Here is a 17,160-nt window from a genome sequence, read left to right as displayed (position 1 = left end):
TGAAGCATCAAGCAGGACACACAGAGCGAGCTCAGTGACAACTGCAGAGCAATGAGCACATGGAACATGGCGCCCAATGCGCGGGGGGCAGGCCCCGGCCGCTCTGCGCTTCACACAGTTACCTGGCAGATGTCCCAGTCGCGTCCCAGGCAATGGTGACAAGCCTGCCATTCAGGGCCTGAGCAGAGAAGGGGTGAAACTGCAGAGTGAACATGAAGATCTGAGGCCCCTGCCCCTGGGCTGCTTCTTTCATTTATTGATTTTATCTTGACAGAAAGGTTACCGAGCAAGCGCTGGCCAGAGCTCAGCTATCAGCTAGCTCCCTCCCCAAAAGCACACAGCAGCTGGGGGTGAAGGCAGGTGCCAGCCCTGAGCTGCCTCTTCAAGGGCACGTGGCGAGGGGCCGGATGGGGAAGCCTGGCAGTGAATCCAGGCACCTCTACAAGGGACACAGGTGCGAACCAGCATCTTAATCAAACGTCTACTCCTGCTGCATCTTTTTGCAAGACTTTTTCATTTATTTTTTAAATCGCAAAGTCAGATATACAGAGAAGAGGAGACACAGAAAGAAGATCTTCCATCTGTTGATTCACTCTCCAAGAGGACTCAACGGCAAGAGCTGAGCCGATCTGAAACCAGGAGCCAGGAGCTTCTTCCAGGTCTCCCACATGGGTGCAGGGTCCCAAGACTTTGGGCCATCCTCGACCACTTTCCCAGGCCACAAGCAGGGAGCTGGATGGGAAGTTGGGCCATCGGGATTAGAACTGGTGCCCATAAGGGATCCCGGTGCATACAAGGCGAGGACTTTAGCTGCCAGGCTACCATGCTGGCCCCTCATTTATTTATTTTTGAGGTAAAGTGAGAGACACACTCAGTCAGCACTTCCACCCACTGGTTCACTTCCCAGATGCCCACAACAGCCAGCGCTGGGCAGGTCCCAAGGGAGCAGCCGGGAGACTCCTTCAGGTCACTCATACGGGTGGAGGGGACACCTTGGTCATCTCCACTGCTTTCCCAGCCACATTAGCAGGAGCTGGATTAGAAACGGAGCAGCCAGGACTGAAAACGGTGCACACATGCGATGCCAGCAGTACAGGGCAGCATGCTATGCTAAACCACAGCACAGTCCACTGTGCCCTGCCCTGCTGCAAGGTGTGGCCACGAGTCACCGGGGCCAGTGTTTGCTGCAGCTGTGTCCCCACCCCAGCCCCTGGGCAGCACACCTGCTCTGCACAGCTCCATCCTCTGTCTCCAGCTTCTCTTTCTGACCCTGTCACTACTCAAGAACACTGGCACTCCCGGGCACCTGAATCCCAGACACACTCACGTCCAGGCTTTGTGTTGGGGATAATTTTATTGCTGCCAAAGGCTTTCATGTCAGCACCATTCTGAACATCAAGTACCAGCTGCTGCCTGATTGGCAACTGTGATCCCCACCCTCACACCCCAACCTGCAGTGCCCACCTCTCCACGCAGTCCAGCACTCAAGCTGTCCCAGGCCCCGTCCTCCAGTCCTCCCCAAAGCCCACTCTGCCCACTTTCTACATTCAGGGGGCTGCTGCATGGATGACCTGAAGCCACACCATGTGCCTGTCACCATGGGGTGTTGGGACACAGCCACCACAGGCTGGTCCCCAATTCCAAGCTGGGCAAGTCACACAGAAAACGCGTGAAGGCTGCCCCCTGAGTGATGCCAGGGTGGTCCGCCAACCCACCTCCATCTGCTATGGAATCACCATTAAGACCCTGAAAGTCTCCATGGAGGAGTGACAGGTCAGGTCAGTCTGGTTTCCCACGGGAAGGTAGACAAGGGGCCACCACAGCCACAGTCACGGAGTCAAGGGCCCTTCTATGGTCGGTGGGTGCAAGGAGACGAGCCCACCCCAGGTGACTGTCCCCTGGAGCCACAAACAAGGCGCAGACCCCACAGCGACCCGGCGTCTCCTCCCCCACACGTTGCCAAGTGACCAGCCCCCACACTCCTGGCTAACCCTGGGGGCAGGGGGTCCCCTTCCGGAAGTGCTCTGCGGGACACAGCTGCGCCCAAAAAACAAAGCAAGCTTTAGGGACAGTGTCCCTGGGGTGCACCCGTGACAGGTTTTCCTCGTTGAAACCCCAGCCGAAGTCAGCCGCGAGTGCAACCTGGAACTCCCCAAAGCCGCCCAGGGACGCCCGCAGGCCCGGCGGGCTCCGGCCGCGCCCACGTCACCAAACACCGGGGCAAGCGCCGGAGTCCGGCTGCCGGGTCGCTGTGGGGAGCCGGGGTCCCCCGGCCCCGTCTCCTCCCCGCTGGCCGCCGACGGGCCCCGCGGCGCCCCGTTCCTCGTCGCGGCCGACCCCCACGTGGACGCAGTGGGTCCCTCACGCGCGACGGCCGGGGCCCCCCAACTCCCGGCGCGGGCTTCACCCTCCCGGGGCCCGGAACTCACGGCTCCATCTCGGCGCCCCGGGCCCGCCCGGCGTCGCGCAGCAGCAGCTGCGGGAGCCACAGCAGCAGCCGGAGCAGGAGCCCTCTGCGCGGCAGCCACAGCCGCAGCCGGAGCGGCGAGCCCAGGAAAACTCATCAGAGCGCGACGCGGCCGGTCACGTGCGCGGAAACGGCGCGCGGGGGCGCGCCGGCGGGCGGGGGCGCGCGCAGGCTCTGGGCCGGGACTCGCCCTAGAAAGCATGGAAGACTTGAATCCTACTCCAGGTCCCCTGGGGAAGGCAGTTAGCACCTTCCTTCCATCCTTCCATCCTTTCTTCCTTTGCCCTTCTGCTCCAGGGCGTCTTAGTCCAAGCTTAAGATGCACCTTGAGCAGTCCGAATGCACACTAAGTGTACATTTTCCTGGACAGAGGCCCAGTAATTTCCCATGTTCCCAAAGGGGTTTGTGACCCCCAAAATGCTAAAAGCCAAAGCAAGCATCCTCTGCCTCTCCGTGCAACAAAGGTAAGAGCCGGCTCCTTCCGGTAGCTCTGCAGACCTTTTCCAGGCTGCAGGCTCTGTGCACAGGTGGTGGGTCCAGCATCTCAGAGCGGAACCACCTCTGCTGGTGCAGCACCGGTTCCTTCCACGGCAGCGCTGTCCTAGGGCAGGTGTCAGGGGCCTCATCTGCTCACCAAAGCACTTTCTCAGAACTCGCCAGGGTTTGGACATACTGAGACTTTTCTTGGTGCACCTGCAAAGATGTTCCCCACCCCTGCATTGCTGGGGGTCTGAGGGTGAACTGGCACAGGCATCCTTTCCTTATGTAGCCTCACATGCAGGCATGAGGGTACAAGGTGTGAAAAAGACAGTGCCAGCCAGCAGCAAACCCGCAGGCAGAGCGGGCACATGAACCCCGTGTTGGCTGGCAGAGATTGCCACAGTGACACCTGGGACAGGACAGGTGGGGCCGCGAGCTGGGGTTGTCTGCCCACACAGAAGGACACGACCCAGAGTGGCTTCAAAGGTAACATTCACACAGTATCTCCTGATCCTCAAAGGCTGCAAACTAACTTCAAGAAAGAGCTTTAAGCAGAGGGCAGAACAAGCAGGCACATTTGCCAGCTCTAACAGGTCTCTGCCTGCAGCCTGCACTTCACAGTGCACATGCACCTGACACGGGAGTCCCCGAGGTGCCTGTCCTGGCTCTCCAAAGGCAGCCCCAGGGAGGGGTGATCACACCCCAGGTGCTCTGGGCTGTCTTCCTGGGGCTGCATACCACCCCCTCCAAATAGCTGTCCCCCACCTGCTGAGCCTGGCCTGGAAACATTTAGTGGAACCCCAAGCCCACCGGGCCAAACTGCTGAGAGCCTGGGACAAGCCGGCCCACAGCCCTATACCCTGGCCAACACACCCCATAAGTCGGGGTAACCGGCAGAAGCTGGGTGTGAACGAACTAGGGCCTCTCCAAGCGCAGTCACTTGGCTCCTGTCTAGCAACTCAGCTCCAGGGCCAGCTTTTGGCACAGTGGCTGCAACACCAGCTGGGGCACGTGGATAGAGGGTACTCCTGATCCAGCTTCACACTCTTAGAGACCCTGGGAAGCAGCAGGCGGTAATTCCAAAGCTGGGGTCCTCAGGCCCACATGAGAGACCCCAACACAGTGCCTGGCTCCTGGCTTCAGCAAGGCTCTCAAGGCATTCAGGGAGTGTCCCAGGAGCTGCTTCCCGGAATTGATGGGAATTACAATGCAGACTTCCCAAGCATGCCTAAAGTCATAGTATTTGTGAAACGCCTTCTGAATTTCAGACATCTGATGACCACAGTGTCTCCAGGGACACTACTTAACTGGGGTGTCTGATATCCATGTCAGCCTTATTCCAGAAAGCACTAAGGCAGCCACCAGGCTGGTCTGACTCCAATTCTTAGAAAACCTCTGGCATATACCCAAATGTTCAACTCGCTTTCTAAGGGGCCAAATTAGAATGTAATTTCCTTGTAGTCTTGGATGGAAGTCAAGTCCACCGGTTGACTTTGCTGCCTCCAACTTGCTATTTTTACCAGTGGACGGTGACAACATGACAAGCCCGGGGTTCCTAGGAAGGCAACCGTGTGCTCCAAAGCATCCGGACCCTCTTCCTGCTTCAACAACTTAGCATTCCCTAGCAGTTTATAGACACGCTGTTATGCTCTTGTCATCCTGACATGCCAATCACGGTCATCAATAACAATGACTCATCAATAACAGCTACTCGTCCTCTGGCATTGAATTGAACAGGAATAGTAGCAGAAGCAGAGCTTCCTGTTTCTCCCCGACCTGCTACCTTGGTTGGTCAGGCACCACCATCGACTAGGTGCCTAAAACAGAGTTTATTTCTCACAGCTCCAGAGGCTCAAAGTCCAAAGTCAAGGTTCTGGCCAGAGGGCCCATAGGAAGGGCCCTCTTCACAGCTTGCACACGGCCACCTTCTCTCTGCCAGCTGATATGGCCTCTTCTCAGCTGGCATGTGCACAGGAGCCTGCTCGCTCTCTTTCTCAGCTTCACCCTATCAGGGCACTAACCCTATCAGATTAGGATTAGGGACCTACCCATAATTTCATTTAACTGATTTCCTCAGTGCACACCAGGGGTTAAGCCTTCCAGGGATGGATTTTGGGAGAATGCTCCCCCATGGCAGATTTCTTTAACAGGGAAACTGACTAACATACTCCTGGCAGGCAGCAGAGAAGATGGCAATGCCAGGACTACAGGGTCTTGTCTTCATTCCCGGAACTCGGCTTCAGCCCTGCCTTGTTGACACCAGGGGAGTGGGGAGACACAGCTGGACCCAAGGTGCAGACAGCACCCAGACACCATCTTCAGTGGAACTGTCCTGTCTTGGGTTGGCAGTGCCGGGGCTGGTCTGGAGCTTGCCCACTGCCGGCCATCACTGAAGCGAGGCTCACTCACACTGGCCCACTCGAGGCAGCCGACCCAGAAGCCTGCTTCTCACAGGTGTCTTTCCACCCAAAGCGGCTCAGAGGAGCCAGGGCCTAGCTCGCTTGGTTCAGAGTCTTTGTGGATCTCATCCGGCTGGGCAATGCCCAAACACAAGCCGTCCTCAGCACCATCGGACACTGCAGGCTGCTGCATTCCTCTCTTGTCCTAGTACTTGTTCCCATTTAACCAGCTTAACAAGCACCCTAAAAGGTAACAGCTGTCCAAGTTTCCTATAGCTACCCCCAGAAAAGCACCCCAAAACTTCGTGGCACTCACAATGATGTCATCACTTGCAGGGCTGTGCCTGCGCTGGGCTGGCCGGTGAGCTGGGGGCTAGCCACAGGGTGCTCACCATTGTGGCTCCTCCCCGTAACTGGCTGGTTGTCACGGCACACAGGCTTTCACTGGGCAGCCTGATCTCTCCATGTCACCACAGGAGCAGCCACAAGGCTGCCAGTCATCAGAACTGCCTTCCTTCAGTACAAAGAGTCAGGGTAGCCCAGCAGGGGGAAGGACCAGATCAAGCGAGGAGTGTGGAGTGGGTGGGGACCACTGTCCTGAAGTCCCCAAGAAAGCTCAGCATTGGCTTCCCTCTCTTTCTGCCATCTCCAGAGGAAAGGTGGTCATGCATAGAACTCAGTCAAGGTCACTCTCAAGGTTATACCGCGCTAAGAAGTACACACACATCTCATGTCATCTCCTTGGCAAACATTAAAACAAATGCTTCTTTCACCTTGGCACCAGTTGTTTTCTGGCATTGGCAACCAGGAGAGTAGACTGTGCCGCATCTCCTGTTCTCCCTCGACTCCTACCTGCGTGGCTCTCACTCACACTCCAGGCTACTTCCATGCAAGTCTCAAGTCTGTCTCCAACATCCCTGACAGCCCGACCTGTGCCATGCCTCTTGTCCCTGGCACCCCAGAGTTTGGAAGCATTAATCCCCACGGCTGGGAGGGAAGCCCACGTTTGGTTTCACTCTTAACCTCTGGACAAAGCCGTGCTCCCATTGTCTCCAGTGATTTCATAGTGCCAGCTTGTATGTCCTCCTCTTTCCTGGCACCCAGCCTGGTACAGAAAGACAGCCAATATAAGCACACTGAACAAGTGGCTCATCGGGATTGTCTGGCTGACCTGCAACAGACTGGCCCGTGTTCTGCTAGAGCCGGGGAGGCCTTCCCCGGAAGCCAAGGCAAGAAGGGGCAGGCCAGGATGGGCGTCCCTGGCGGGTGTGGAAGCAGAAGTGCTCCCACCATCTGCCTGGCTGGCCAGGGGGTCCTGGTTTGCCAGAGTGTGTCCACATATGAGCCCGAGAACCTCACATCTGGAGGGGTTCTCACCTCAGTCCCGGGCCAACCAGCACAGTTGGCCTCCCACTTCTGGCCTATGCTTTTCCAAAATATTTGACCATCTAAAGTACTCCTTCACTTCTTTCTCTTGGAAACAGACCCTGACACCAGCATGTCCATGCTAGCTAGCTGTACTGGGAGCCTCCTAGGAAATAAACTGGGAAACACTAATCACCTTCATTTAGAAGCAAAACCCCACCCCCCGGATCCAGGAAGGAGCGAGAAGGAACAAGGCAGGAAGTCCGGAGACGAGCCTTCTCCAGGGTGCAGCTTTCGACCATCAGCTCAGTCCCACAGGATGGCACTGGAGAGAAACCCAGAAACCACTGCGCTCGGAACCTGGCAGTCCTGTCCTGTCACCTGTCTTCCACATCCAGATGATGTCACTGGCCTGCAAGGAACCACTGAGCAGCCAGAGGTGGAGCCAGTGCACCTACTGCCCATCAAAGGGCAGACACCAGAGCCACATGGACCTTCACCGGGACAGCCCAGCAGAGAACTGAGTGGCTGGGGGGAAACCGCAGGGTTTCAGGGCTTCCCTGAAGCTCGGGGGGGACAGGTCAGTTACAGGGCCACGGGTCTGGTGGCTGCCAGGAACTGGAGACCTGTGCTGTGGTGTCAATATCTGCCTGCTGGTGATTCCCTCCCGCTGGAGGGGCAGCCTGGCGTGGGATGCTGATGGTGGTCAGAGGCCCTGCAGGGCCTTGGGGCAGAGCGACAAAAGGGCAGAGGGGCCCATCAGTGTGGGACCGTGCAGCTCAGCACCTGCTGCAGTTAGAACCACCTGGGGAGACTCCACAAAGCCGTGTCCAGGCTGCCCCTGAACCCAGTCCACCTGTGGGCAGCTGTGCTCTGAGAAGCCCCCAGACAGGCGTGAGTACATGTGTGGCCAGTGAGCAGCAGGAGGCCTGGGGCTGCTTCCTTGGGCCGGCTGCATCTTCGCCATCTGATTTTGTGATTTAGCTGTGGGCTCCTTTTGGCCGAAAGAAACTGCATCCAGTAACCTTATGTGGGTGCCAGTGGTGTAGCACTGGTACTGCCTGAAACCCTGGCATCTCATAGGCACACCACTGTGAGTCCCAGCTGCTTCATTTGCCATATAGCTCCTTGTTAACACACCTGGGAAAGCAGCAGAAGACGGGCCAACTGCTCAAGCCCCTGTTAGCTGTGTGCGAGACCCAGAGAGTTCGAGCTTCCTGGCTTCCTGGCCCAGGCCTAGCTGATGCATCCATTTGTGGAGTGAACTAACGGATGGAGAATATCTCTCCTCTCTCTTCTTCTGTCTCTCCCTCTCTCTGTTACTCTGCCTTTCAAACAACTTTTTTTAATCTTTAAAAAAACAGAAAACATTTTTTTTCTCTCCTAATTTCCTAAGACTTGTCTAACACGTACAACTCAGATATATCCATGTAGGGAGGAGCCGGGGCAGGAACAGGGCTGTACCTGCGTCTCAAAGGGCCTGGCTGTGTCCTGAACGGGGACTGTGCAGATTGCAGGGGCATGAGGGGACCTAGGAGGGCAGCGGAATGGGCATCTTTGGGGAGCCTGGGCAGTGCATTTTTTTTTAAGATTTACTTTTTATTGGAAAAGAGAGAAGGAGAGACAGAGAGAAAGGACTTCCATCTGCTGGTTCACTCCACAATGGCCAGAGCTGAGCCGGTGTGAAGTCAGGAGCCAGGGGCTTCTTCCGGGTCTTTTTCTTCCTCTAGTGGTCCCAGCAGGACACAACAGGGTCTTACCCAAGGTTATTTTCTGCCCTTGAATCTTCAGAGTGTTCAGGACACTGTGATGATGACTGGTAGGAGGCAGGCACTGTAATTGCCGTTCTTTAGAAAGAACCTGGGGCACAAACTACAGCCTAAGGCCCCCGCTGGCTGTGGCAACTGTTAGAAGGGCGGGGCGGAGGCCAAGGCTGGGCCAAAAAACAGAGAACAAGGGGCCGATGACATGACATAGTGGGTTAAACTTCCATCTGCAGTGCCAGCATCCCATGTAGGTGCTGGTTTTCAAGTCCCAGCTGCTCCACTTGCCATCCAGCTCTCTGCTAATGCACCTGGGAAAGCAGTATAAGATGGCTCAACTGTTTGGATCCCTGCATGCATGTGGGAGACATGGCAGAAGCACCTGGCTCCTCGCTTCGGGGAGGGGGAGGTGGCCATAGGCAATCCTCAGCCTGCAGCTCCCAGGCACAAGGCTTGCTGCAAGCCGCCACCCAGGCCCCACAGGTGCACCACTGTGAGGGAATTCCCGATGTGATAACAATAGATTAGTGGATCATGGCATTCAGGACATGGCATTCAGCTCTCCCCAGGCACGGAGCTGTGTGCCTGGACATGCCAGAAGATAAAGCAAGTAGTGCCCATGGGATGGGCTGGCAGGAATGGGGGAGTGGGGTGAGCCTGTCCATGAGACCCAGGGGTGGGTTTCAATTAAAGTCTCCAGCACACTGCAGCTGGGGAATGCTCACAGCCAACATAGCCAGCACCCAACCAAGCATGCTGCTAGGACCAACAAAGCCACCATCCAGTCCCTGTCCCCTTAAGGGACAGCCACATCCTGACTGCTAACAGTGCCTGCTTCGTACACTTAATGTGCAATCCAGTGGCACAGGCGGGCTGGCTTCTTTGGCATGTTGTCGCAAGTGTGAAAACCATCTTGTGCATCACTGTGCAAAGTATTTACTAGAGGGGCTGGCGTGGAGGTTCAACTGGCTAATCCTCATCCTGCAAGCCCTGGGATCCCATGTGGACGCCAGTTTGTGTCCTGGCTGTTTCAGTTCCCATCCACCTCCCTGCTAGTAGCCTAGGAAAGCAGTAACGGATGGCCCCATGCCTTAGGACCCTACACTTGCGTGACAGACCCAGAAGAAGCTCCTGGCTCCTGGCTTTGAATCGGCTCAGTTCTGGCTATTGCAATCACTTGGAGGATGGAAGATCTTTCTGTTTCTCTTTTTCTCTTTCTAATAAAACCAAAATAATTTCTTTAAAAAATTATTCACTGGAGTGCTATTTAATAGTTCAGCACAGAGCAAATCAAATGCAACACTTTCTACCATTGCTTTTACACAGAAGGCAGGCCAGTAGGAACATTATAACCCATGCAGCTGTGAGCATGGCAGTGCCCGACTTGATAGGCATGTGCCTTTCTGCAGGGTGAAGGCCCACGAAGAGGCACCGGGCCAGAGCACCCCATCAGCCACCTGCCACCTGCCACCTGCCAGTGTGAGGGCTCCCCACTCCCGTTAACACATTTGTTTTTCTTGCTGTTAATTACTGTCAGCAAGGGCGGAGGGGAGATTCCAGGTTATTCTTTTCCATGTGGAGAGAGTGCAGGTGGGACAGAAGCTAAGCAGCCGCCCCCACAGAGCATCAGCACCCAGTTGTGGCTGATTGCTAGCAAACAGGAAGTGCCAGGGGACCTCACGGAGCTGCTGGGTGAGCCAAAGTGCCACCCCACCATTCAGACCGTCTGCTTCGGTGTTCGTGTTTTTAAGGCCGAGAGCATCTTTAGCAAGATCCCTGAGAGGCCCTTCCTTGAGCTGCGGACCTCGGTGGACGTGGACATTGGTAACTATGGAAATGAGTGACGCCCCAGCACGGAGGCAGGGGGGTTAGCAAAGGGTGGAGTGGAGAAAGGAGCCCAGGGTGCCAGCACCCCCAGGACTGCTTTCCAACGTGCTGTCCCGGCAGACAGGGTGAACCAGCAGTTCTTACTCCGTGGAAGCGACCATGAGTTCTATGCTCCCAGAGCCATAGCTTTCAGGGGTGCCACAAGACACGGGCTCCCAAGTCAATGGCTGCGTCAACTAGTGGAGGGGCCTGGCTACCTTCTCTCCCTGTGATAAGTGTCCACTGTGAGAAGCAGGGCCCCTGACCCTGTGGGGAAGAAAGGGTTGGAGGGCAGGGCGGGGGCAGCGTCTGGGGGGTTGGGAGGGGGAGTTTCAGTATGAATCACTGCTGAGGAAATGAACACAACCACCACAGCCTGTGGGCCTTCCAGCCAGCGGACACAGGAGTTGGAGTTAACAGTCAGCTGACTAAGAATCCTAAGATTAGAGGCCCTGGCTAATCCTCCACCTCCAAGTGCTGGCATCTCATACGGGCATCAGTTCATGTCCCAGCTGCTCCACTTTCCTTCCAGCTTCCTGCTTGTGGCCTGGGAAAGCAATCAAGGACAGTCCAAAGCTTTGGGAGCCTGCACCTGCAGGGGAGACCCAGAAGAAGCTCCTGGCTTCAGATCGGCTCAGCCGATCTGGGAGTGAATCAGCAGACAGAAACTTTTCTGTCTATTTTTCTCTGTAAATCTGCCTTTCCACTGGGGGAAAAAAAAAAAAAGAATCCCAAGAGCACCTCCTTGCGTGAAGGTTCAATCCATTGAAACTGACACTCCACGGTGCATGCGGAGACTGCAGAGATCCGAAACAGGCCCTGACTGTAAAATGCAATAGGAGACGTCACTGTGGCACGGGGGTACAGTTGCTGCCTGCTACACCAGCATCCCTTATGGCCACCAGTTCAAGTCCCAACTGCTCCACTTCCCATCCAGCTCCCTGCTAACACACCTGGGAAAGCAGCAGAGGATGGCTGAAGTCCTTGGGCCCCTGCAACCATGTGGGAGGCCAGGAAAATGTTTCTAGTTCTTAGCTTCAGACTAGCCCAGTTCTGGCTGTTGTAGCCATTTGGGGAGTGAACCAGCAGCTGGAAGATCTGTCTCTCCTTCTCCTTCTGTAACTCTGTCTTTCAAATAAGAAAGAAAAAAAAATCTTTAAGAAACACACAGTGCAGGTCAGCCCAGCTGCTCTGTCTGCCCAGAACATAGTGGAGCATGTGGCACTCAGCTGGCTCTCACCATGGGCAGGTAGAATCTATCACCAACCAACTCTTCCCTTCCACAATCCCTGGGTCTTCAGGACGAATCCAGACAGCGAAGTAGCACAAATGTAGCTGCTTGCTCTGCTACAGCAGCCTCATCCCATCCCAGGCTCAAGACCCGCCGGGGAGACACACTGTGTGTGCACTGCAATCCACACTCCTCCTTCAGCCAGCCTTCAAGACTCCACCCACCTGGCTTCTCGGACCAGGACACACTGGAGCTGCCGGGCCTCTGACCGGACTCTCAACTTGCCGCGTTTATGGCCGGGGGATAGCCAGCACCCCTTTGTCTTTCCCAACTTTCCCCTCCACCTCCTGGTCTATAAACACGCCATTCCTCAGTTCTCAAATATAATCACTGAGACACCGCACCCAGCCACTCTAATGTCACGTGCCCTTGTCCCACGTCCATTTGCTTACTGTCCGCAACCAGGAGAAAGCAGGTCCCCTGTCTGTCCTGCTCACTGCTGTGTCCCCAACGCCTAGGACAAGGGCTGAGACAGGTGCACAATGACCCCTCAGCAGAGTAGGTGGGGGCAAGGACTACAGGACGCACACCTGCAGATCCCCAGCGAGTGGGGAGGCCTTGTTCCCCAAACCCACCCCTGGCCCTTCTAGGAGTCACACGCTCCTCTGCCAGAGACTTCAGCAAACAAGAGCAAAAACAAAAAGTGCGGGGACCCTGGCAGGGAAGGAGGGGCAGAATCGTTTCATGCCACTTCTGGTTCTTTACCACGTGGTCAGGCCTGTCCAGAGTGGGGGTGGGGCTTAAATGAACTCATTCAAAAGCTACATCAAGGGGCCGCTGCTGTGGCACAGTAAATTAAGCGTCTGCCTGCAGTGTCCACATCCCATATGGGTGCCTGCTTGAATCCCGTCTGCTCCACTTCCCGTCCAGGTCCCTCTAATGCCTGGGAAAGCAGTGGAGGATGGCCTTGGGTGCTTGGGCCCCTGGGAACCCATTTGTGAGACTCCGATGGAGCTGCAGCTATCTGGGGAGTGAACCAACAGGAAGAACATATTCTCTCTCTACCTGTCTCTGCTTCTCTCTCTCTCTCTCTGTACCTGTCTCTGCTTGTCTCCTCCCCCCCCCCCGTAAATTTGCCTTTCAAATAATAAAATACATAAATCTTTTTGAGAAGCTACATCATATGCCCCAGCGTTTGCTCTCAGCATTCATGACCATGGTTAGCTTCCTGGGAAGCCAGCCAGCTGGGGAAAGGTTTGATGCTGAGAGGGAGGTGTTTCCAAACCATTCCAACCTTCCAGAAAGGCAGCCCCGAGGATCCCGACTTCACCCCCTAACATTGCCAAGGCCCGGCACCCAGTCTCCCCTGTGAGCCGGATGAAGGAGTAGGTGAGCCGGCACAGATCTGCCACCGCCCAGCTCTCGGCTTTCTGCAGCAGCAGCAGCAGACAGAAACGAGCTCCGCCCAGCTCCAGGCCTCAGCTCCCCGGGGGGCATTCACCGCGGCGACGCAGAGTCCGGGGACCCCGGGCAAAGCCCGGCCCTGGAGATCTCCCGCAAATGGCGTGGCCGAGGTTCCGGGAGTCCAGGCCAAGGCAAGACTTTCCGGGCTCCCCGCCTGCCGTTCAGCCAGGCAGAGCGGGCAGAGGCCCACTCGGAGGGAGGAGCGGGTGGGCACCACAACCCGCGGATCTCCTTCTTGGGAGTCGGAATCTGGGCTCCGGGTTCTAGGGATGCAGGGGTCTTTCTCCCCAGGGTCTACCCCAGAGCCCTGGAGCGCGCGCCGCTACCCCATCCCGCCCCTCCCCCGGCGCGCCGGGGCTTGCAGGAACTGTCGCCAGGCCGGGAGCCCACGCGGCCCGTGGGTCGCGCGGCGCCTACCGGTAGTAGCGGTCATCTCGGAAGGGCGCGAGGTCTTCCCTGAGCTCGCGGAGCGCCTCCTGCAGCCGCTTGCACAGGCGCTTGAACTCACTGCAGAGCGGGGGTTCCAGGGCCGGGTACTCGGCGTCCATGCTGGCTTCGCGCCCACGCCTCACCTCCGCCTGTCGCGCCGCGCCGCCCTTTGTGCCACTTCGCTCGCTCCCGGGCCCGGGGGACCCGACTGCCGGCCCGCTGGGCGGACGCGAGGGACGGGGAGGAGGAGGAAGAGGAGAAGGAAGAGGAACAGGAGCAGGTGCGGGAGCTGGGGAAGGGGCGCGCAGGAACAGGGCGCCGGGCGCGCTCTGGGTTCCGCCGCGAACGCGCCCGGGGAACTGAGAGCCCGGCGTTTGGAACTAGGGATCCCGGTCCCCGCTGCCCACCCAGGGCACTGAAAACGAAGGATGCTGCGCCAGCTGCTGGCTCACCCGGGGATGGGGGAGACAGAAGCGCGGGGGTGGAGTGGGGTGGGGCAGAAAGCTGGGGGCGCAGCTCCGAGGAAGTTGGAGGTGAGGGCGGAGGGCAGGTCTGGCTGGAGCAGCGGCTGCGTTCAGCACCGCGGACAGAGCTCCTGGGCTCCCGCAATCTGTACGCTCTGCTCGCCCACCAGGATTATGGAGGGCGCCCGGCAAGAGGCCTATTTTCCCGTCCATTCACCGCCAGCAGCCACGCCTCGGCCTACGAACTTCTGCTGACGCCATGCGCAGAACAGAGGCATAAGGACGAACACGTTTTGACGGAGATCACCCCTCCTGAGGGTGCTGTGCGCCCCTTTGTTACCGCATGCTGTTGGTGCATTTCCACCTGGGTCCAGGACAGGTCTCCATGCACCACGGAGGCTGAACCTGAATTCTGGGGTCTACACGGCCCACTTAGGTTGTTCCCAGAATTCCCACGTTTCCTGCCACTTATCCCATGCTCTGACTTTGCCCTCCCCTCCTCCCCATCCCTTGCTTCTTTTATCATCACATTTATTTTTTTCCCTCCCTTTGCCTTTTACAAAAGATATTCATTGATTTGAAAAGCAGAGTGGCAGAGAATACACACACAGCCCTTCCATCTGCTGGTTCACTGCCCAAATTCCCAGAATAGTAACATCTGGGCCAGAGTAAAACTTGGAGCTTGGAACTCTGTCCTGGCCTCCCATGTGGCAGCAGGTGCACTGACAGACAGATGGACGGGAAGAGCAGCTAAGACTCAAAACTGTGCTCCTATGTGAGGTGCCTGTATCTCCAACAGCGGCATTGCCCACTGAGCCACAGTGGAGGGTTTGCCCTGACACTTAGGAGCAACTCTGTCTGCTAGGCAGCCTTTTCTGTCAGACCTTGCGAATCTTCCGGAAACATCTCGTTATCCCACACTGCACACAGTCAGGTTTTGCGTCAGCTCACAATGAGTGCTTGTTTTTAACCATCTCAAGATGACATGAAATGGAGAGCAATTGTGATACCGTGTCGACTACGGCGCAGAAAGAGCATGCTGGGAACGGCTCCCCCTGCACTTCTGTTTTCTGTAATGAGACTGTGAGTCCAGCGTGTGCTGCATTTCCAATCTCTTACAAGTGTCTGCAGACAGCTTATTATTAGGCGAACACTAACCAACTTCAGCAAGAACATTGGCAGGCTTCTTCAACCCAGGTCTATTTTCTCCTGTTGAAGTACAGTAGCCTCCAGAGGCCCTCCAAGTCGCCAGCTCCAGCATCGTGGGGCTCCTGGTCTACTTGGTTATCGCTTTGCCAAACAACTAAAAATGCCAAGTCAAATATTACATGCAGGGGCAGGTGCTATGGTGCAGCTGGTTCAGCCATGGCATGGGATGCCAGCAACCTATATCCAAGGGCTTGATTAGATCCCATTTTTTTCAACTGCAAAAAAAATATTTTTGGCTACTGAGTTGTTTGAATTGCTTCTGTTTCCTGGCTATTAACCTCCTGCAGAGAGGTGGCTTGCAAATATTTCTGGCCACGCTCTGTCCTCTCGTGGATGGTTTTCTTTGCAATGCAGAAACTCCAGTTAGTGCATTCATCCCAATGGTCCATTTGTATTTATTTCCTGTGCTTCGGGGGCCTGTTCTAGAGTGTTCTTGCTGGTGCCAATGTCCTGATACGGTTGCCCTGTGTTTTCTTCTAGTCAGTTTGAAGTTTCAGATCTTAATATTTTAAATCCTTAATCCATTTTGGGTTGATTTTCATCCATGGTGAAAGTCAGGGGTCATTTCATTCCTGCTCACATAGAAATTCAATTTCCTCAGCACCATTTACCACAAACACTGTCCTTTCTCCAGTGAATGCTGTGAGCCCCTTTGCCAAAGATCAGTCAGCTATACAAGTGTGGATTTACTTCAAGGGTCTCTGTTCCCTTGGTCCAAGGCTCTATATGCTAGGAATGTGTAGTTTTACTCATTATAGCTTTGCCATATATTTAAAGTCAAGTAGTATAATGCCTATTGCTTTGTTCATTTTTTAAATATTTATTTATTTTTATTGAAAAGGCAGATTTACAGAGAGAAGAACAGACAGAAAGATCTTCCATCCACTGGTTCACGCCGCAAGTGGCCTGCCAGAACTGAACCAATCCAAAACCATCAGGAGCCAGGAGCTTCTTCTAGGTCTCCCATGTGGGTGCAGAGTCCCAAGGTTTTGGCTGTCCTCTCCTGCTTTCCCAGGCCACAAATAGGGAGCTGGAAGGGATGGAACAGCCAGGACCATCACCCATATGGGATCTAGGCTCATGCAAGATGAGGACTTCAGCCCATAGGCTACTCCATCAGGACTGCTTTGTTCATTTTTGCTCCAGACTGTTTTGCTATTTGGGATCTTCCAGTTTGATTTTTTTTTAAGTTCGTCCTTTTTATTTGAAATGCAGAGTTACAGAGAAAGAAGGATTGATGGAGAAAGGTCTTCCAGCTGCTGGTTCGTTGCTCAAATGGCTGAACACCTGGAGCTGTGCCAGACCAAAGCCAGGAGCTTCTTCCAGGTCTCCCACGTAGGTACAGGGACCCAAGCACATGGTCCATCCTCCGTGGCCTTCTCAGGTGCATTAACAGAGAGCTGGATCAGAAGGGGAGTGGCGATGCTGGTCTGACAGGCGGAGGTTTGACATACTGGGCCACGATGCAGACCTCCAACCCTGCCCATGTCCTTCTATGTGAGTTCTCCTCACAGAGCCAGTGATTTGGGTGGATGCTTCTTTTTATGAGTTCAGCTCTAAAAAGCTTGGAAACTCCGAATGTGTGTGGGGGTAGGAGAATGACAATGCCTTTGTTGTACAAAACTGGACTAGTTTCTTGGGGTACCCTGATACTAACACTGTTGCATTTTCCCTCTGGTGTGCATAGGGCACCCTGCTAGCTGTATAACTGCCATCCTGCCTAGCAGTGGATGGGATCTTGAACCTGGGCAGGTTCTGGAACTCACTGGTCACATGGGAGGAGTTGGGAGCCACGGCCTGCATCCTCTGGGCCCAGGCTCCCGAAGCAGTGCACCTTGTGCTTGCAGACTCTTGAAAGTTGGCCTCTGGGCGGGCAGGGGAGGAAGGGGGGAAGGGGGGAAGGTGGATTTTCCTTAGGAGCTCTCCCCTGATGCTGGAGGACAAGAGGCTGGGTGAAGACTTGAGGTGGGTGCAGGCAGCTGCCAGGCCAACCACTGGACATGCCAGCCCACCATTCTAAGTA

General features: G+C 55.7%; 1 protein-coding gene across 2 annotated transcripts in view; it reads right to left on the bottom strand.

The window, feature by feature from the left end:
- The window catches only part of TMEM181 (transmembrane protein 181), a 57,678-nt gene extending 44,095 nt beyond the window's left edge, over positions 1-13,583 (bottom strand). For both annotated transcript variants that reach the window (XM_040965204.1, XM_040965205.1), the window contains exon 1: positions 13,453-13,583. In XM_040965204.1, coding sequence (XP_040821138.1) covers positions 13,453-13,583 — 131 coding nt within the window. The remainder of the gene's footprint in view (positions 1-13,452) is intronic.
- Between the last annotated feature and the right edge of the window lie 3,577 nt (positions 13,584-17,160).

The sequence above is a fragment of the Ochotona curzoniae genome, unplaced genomic scaffold (assembly GCF_017591425.1).
Source record: "Ochotona curzoniae isolate NIBS_2020 unplaced genomic scaffold, NIBS_Ocur_1.0 scaffold_3890, whole genome shotgun sequence".
Classification (NCBI taxonomy): Eukaryota; Metazoa; Chordata; class Mammalia; order Lagomorpha; family Ochotonidae; genus Ochotona; species Ochotona curzoniae.
This window is presented reverse-complemented; position numbering and strand designations above follow the sequence as displayed.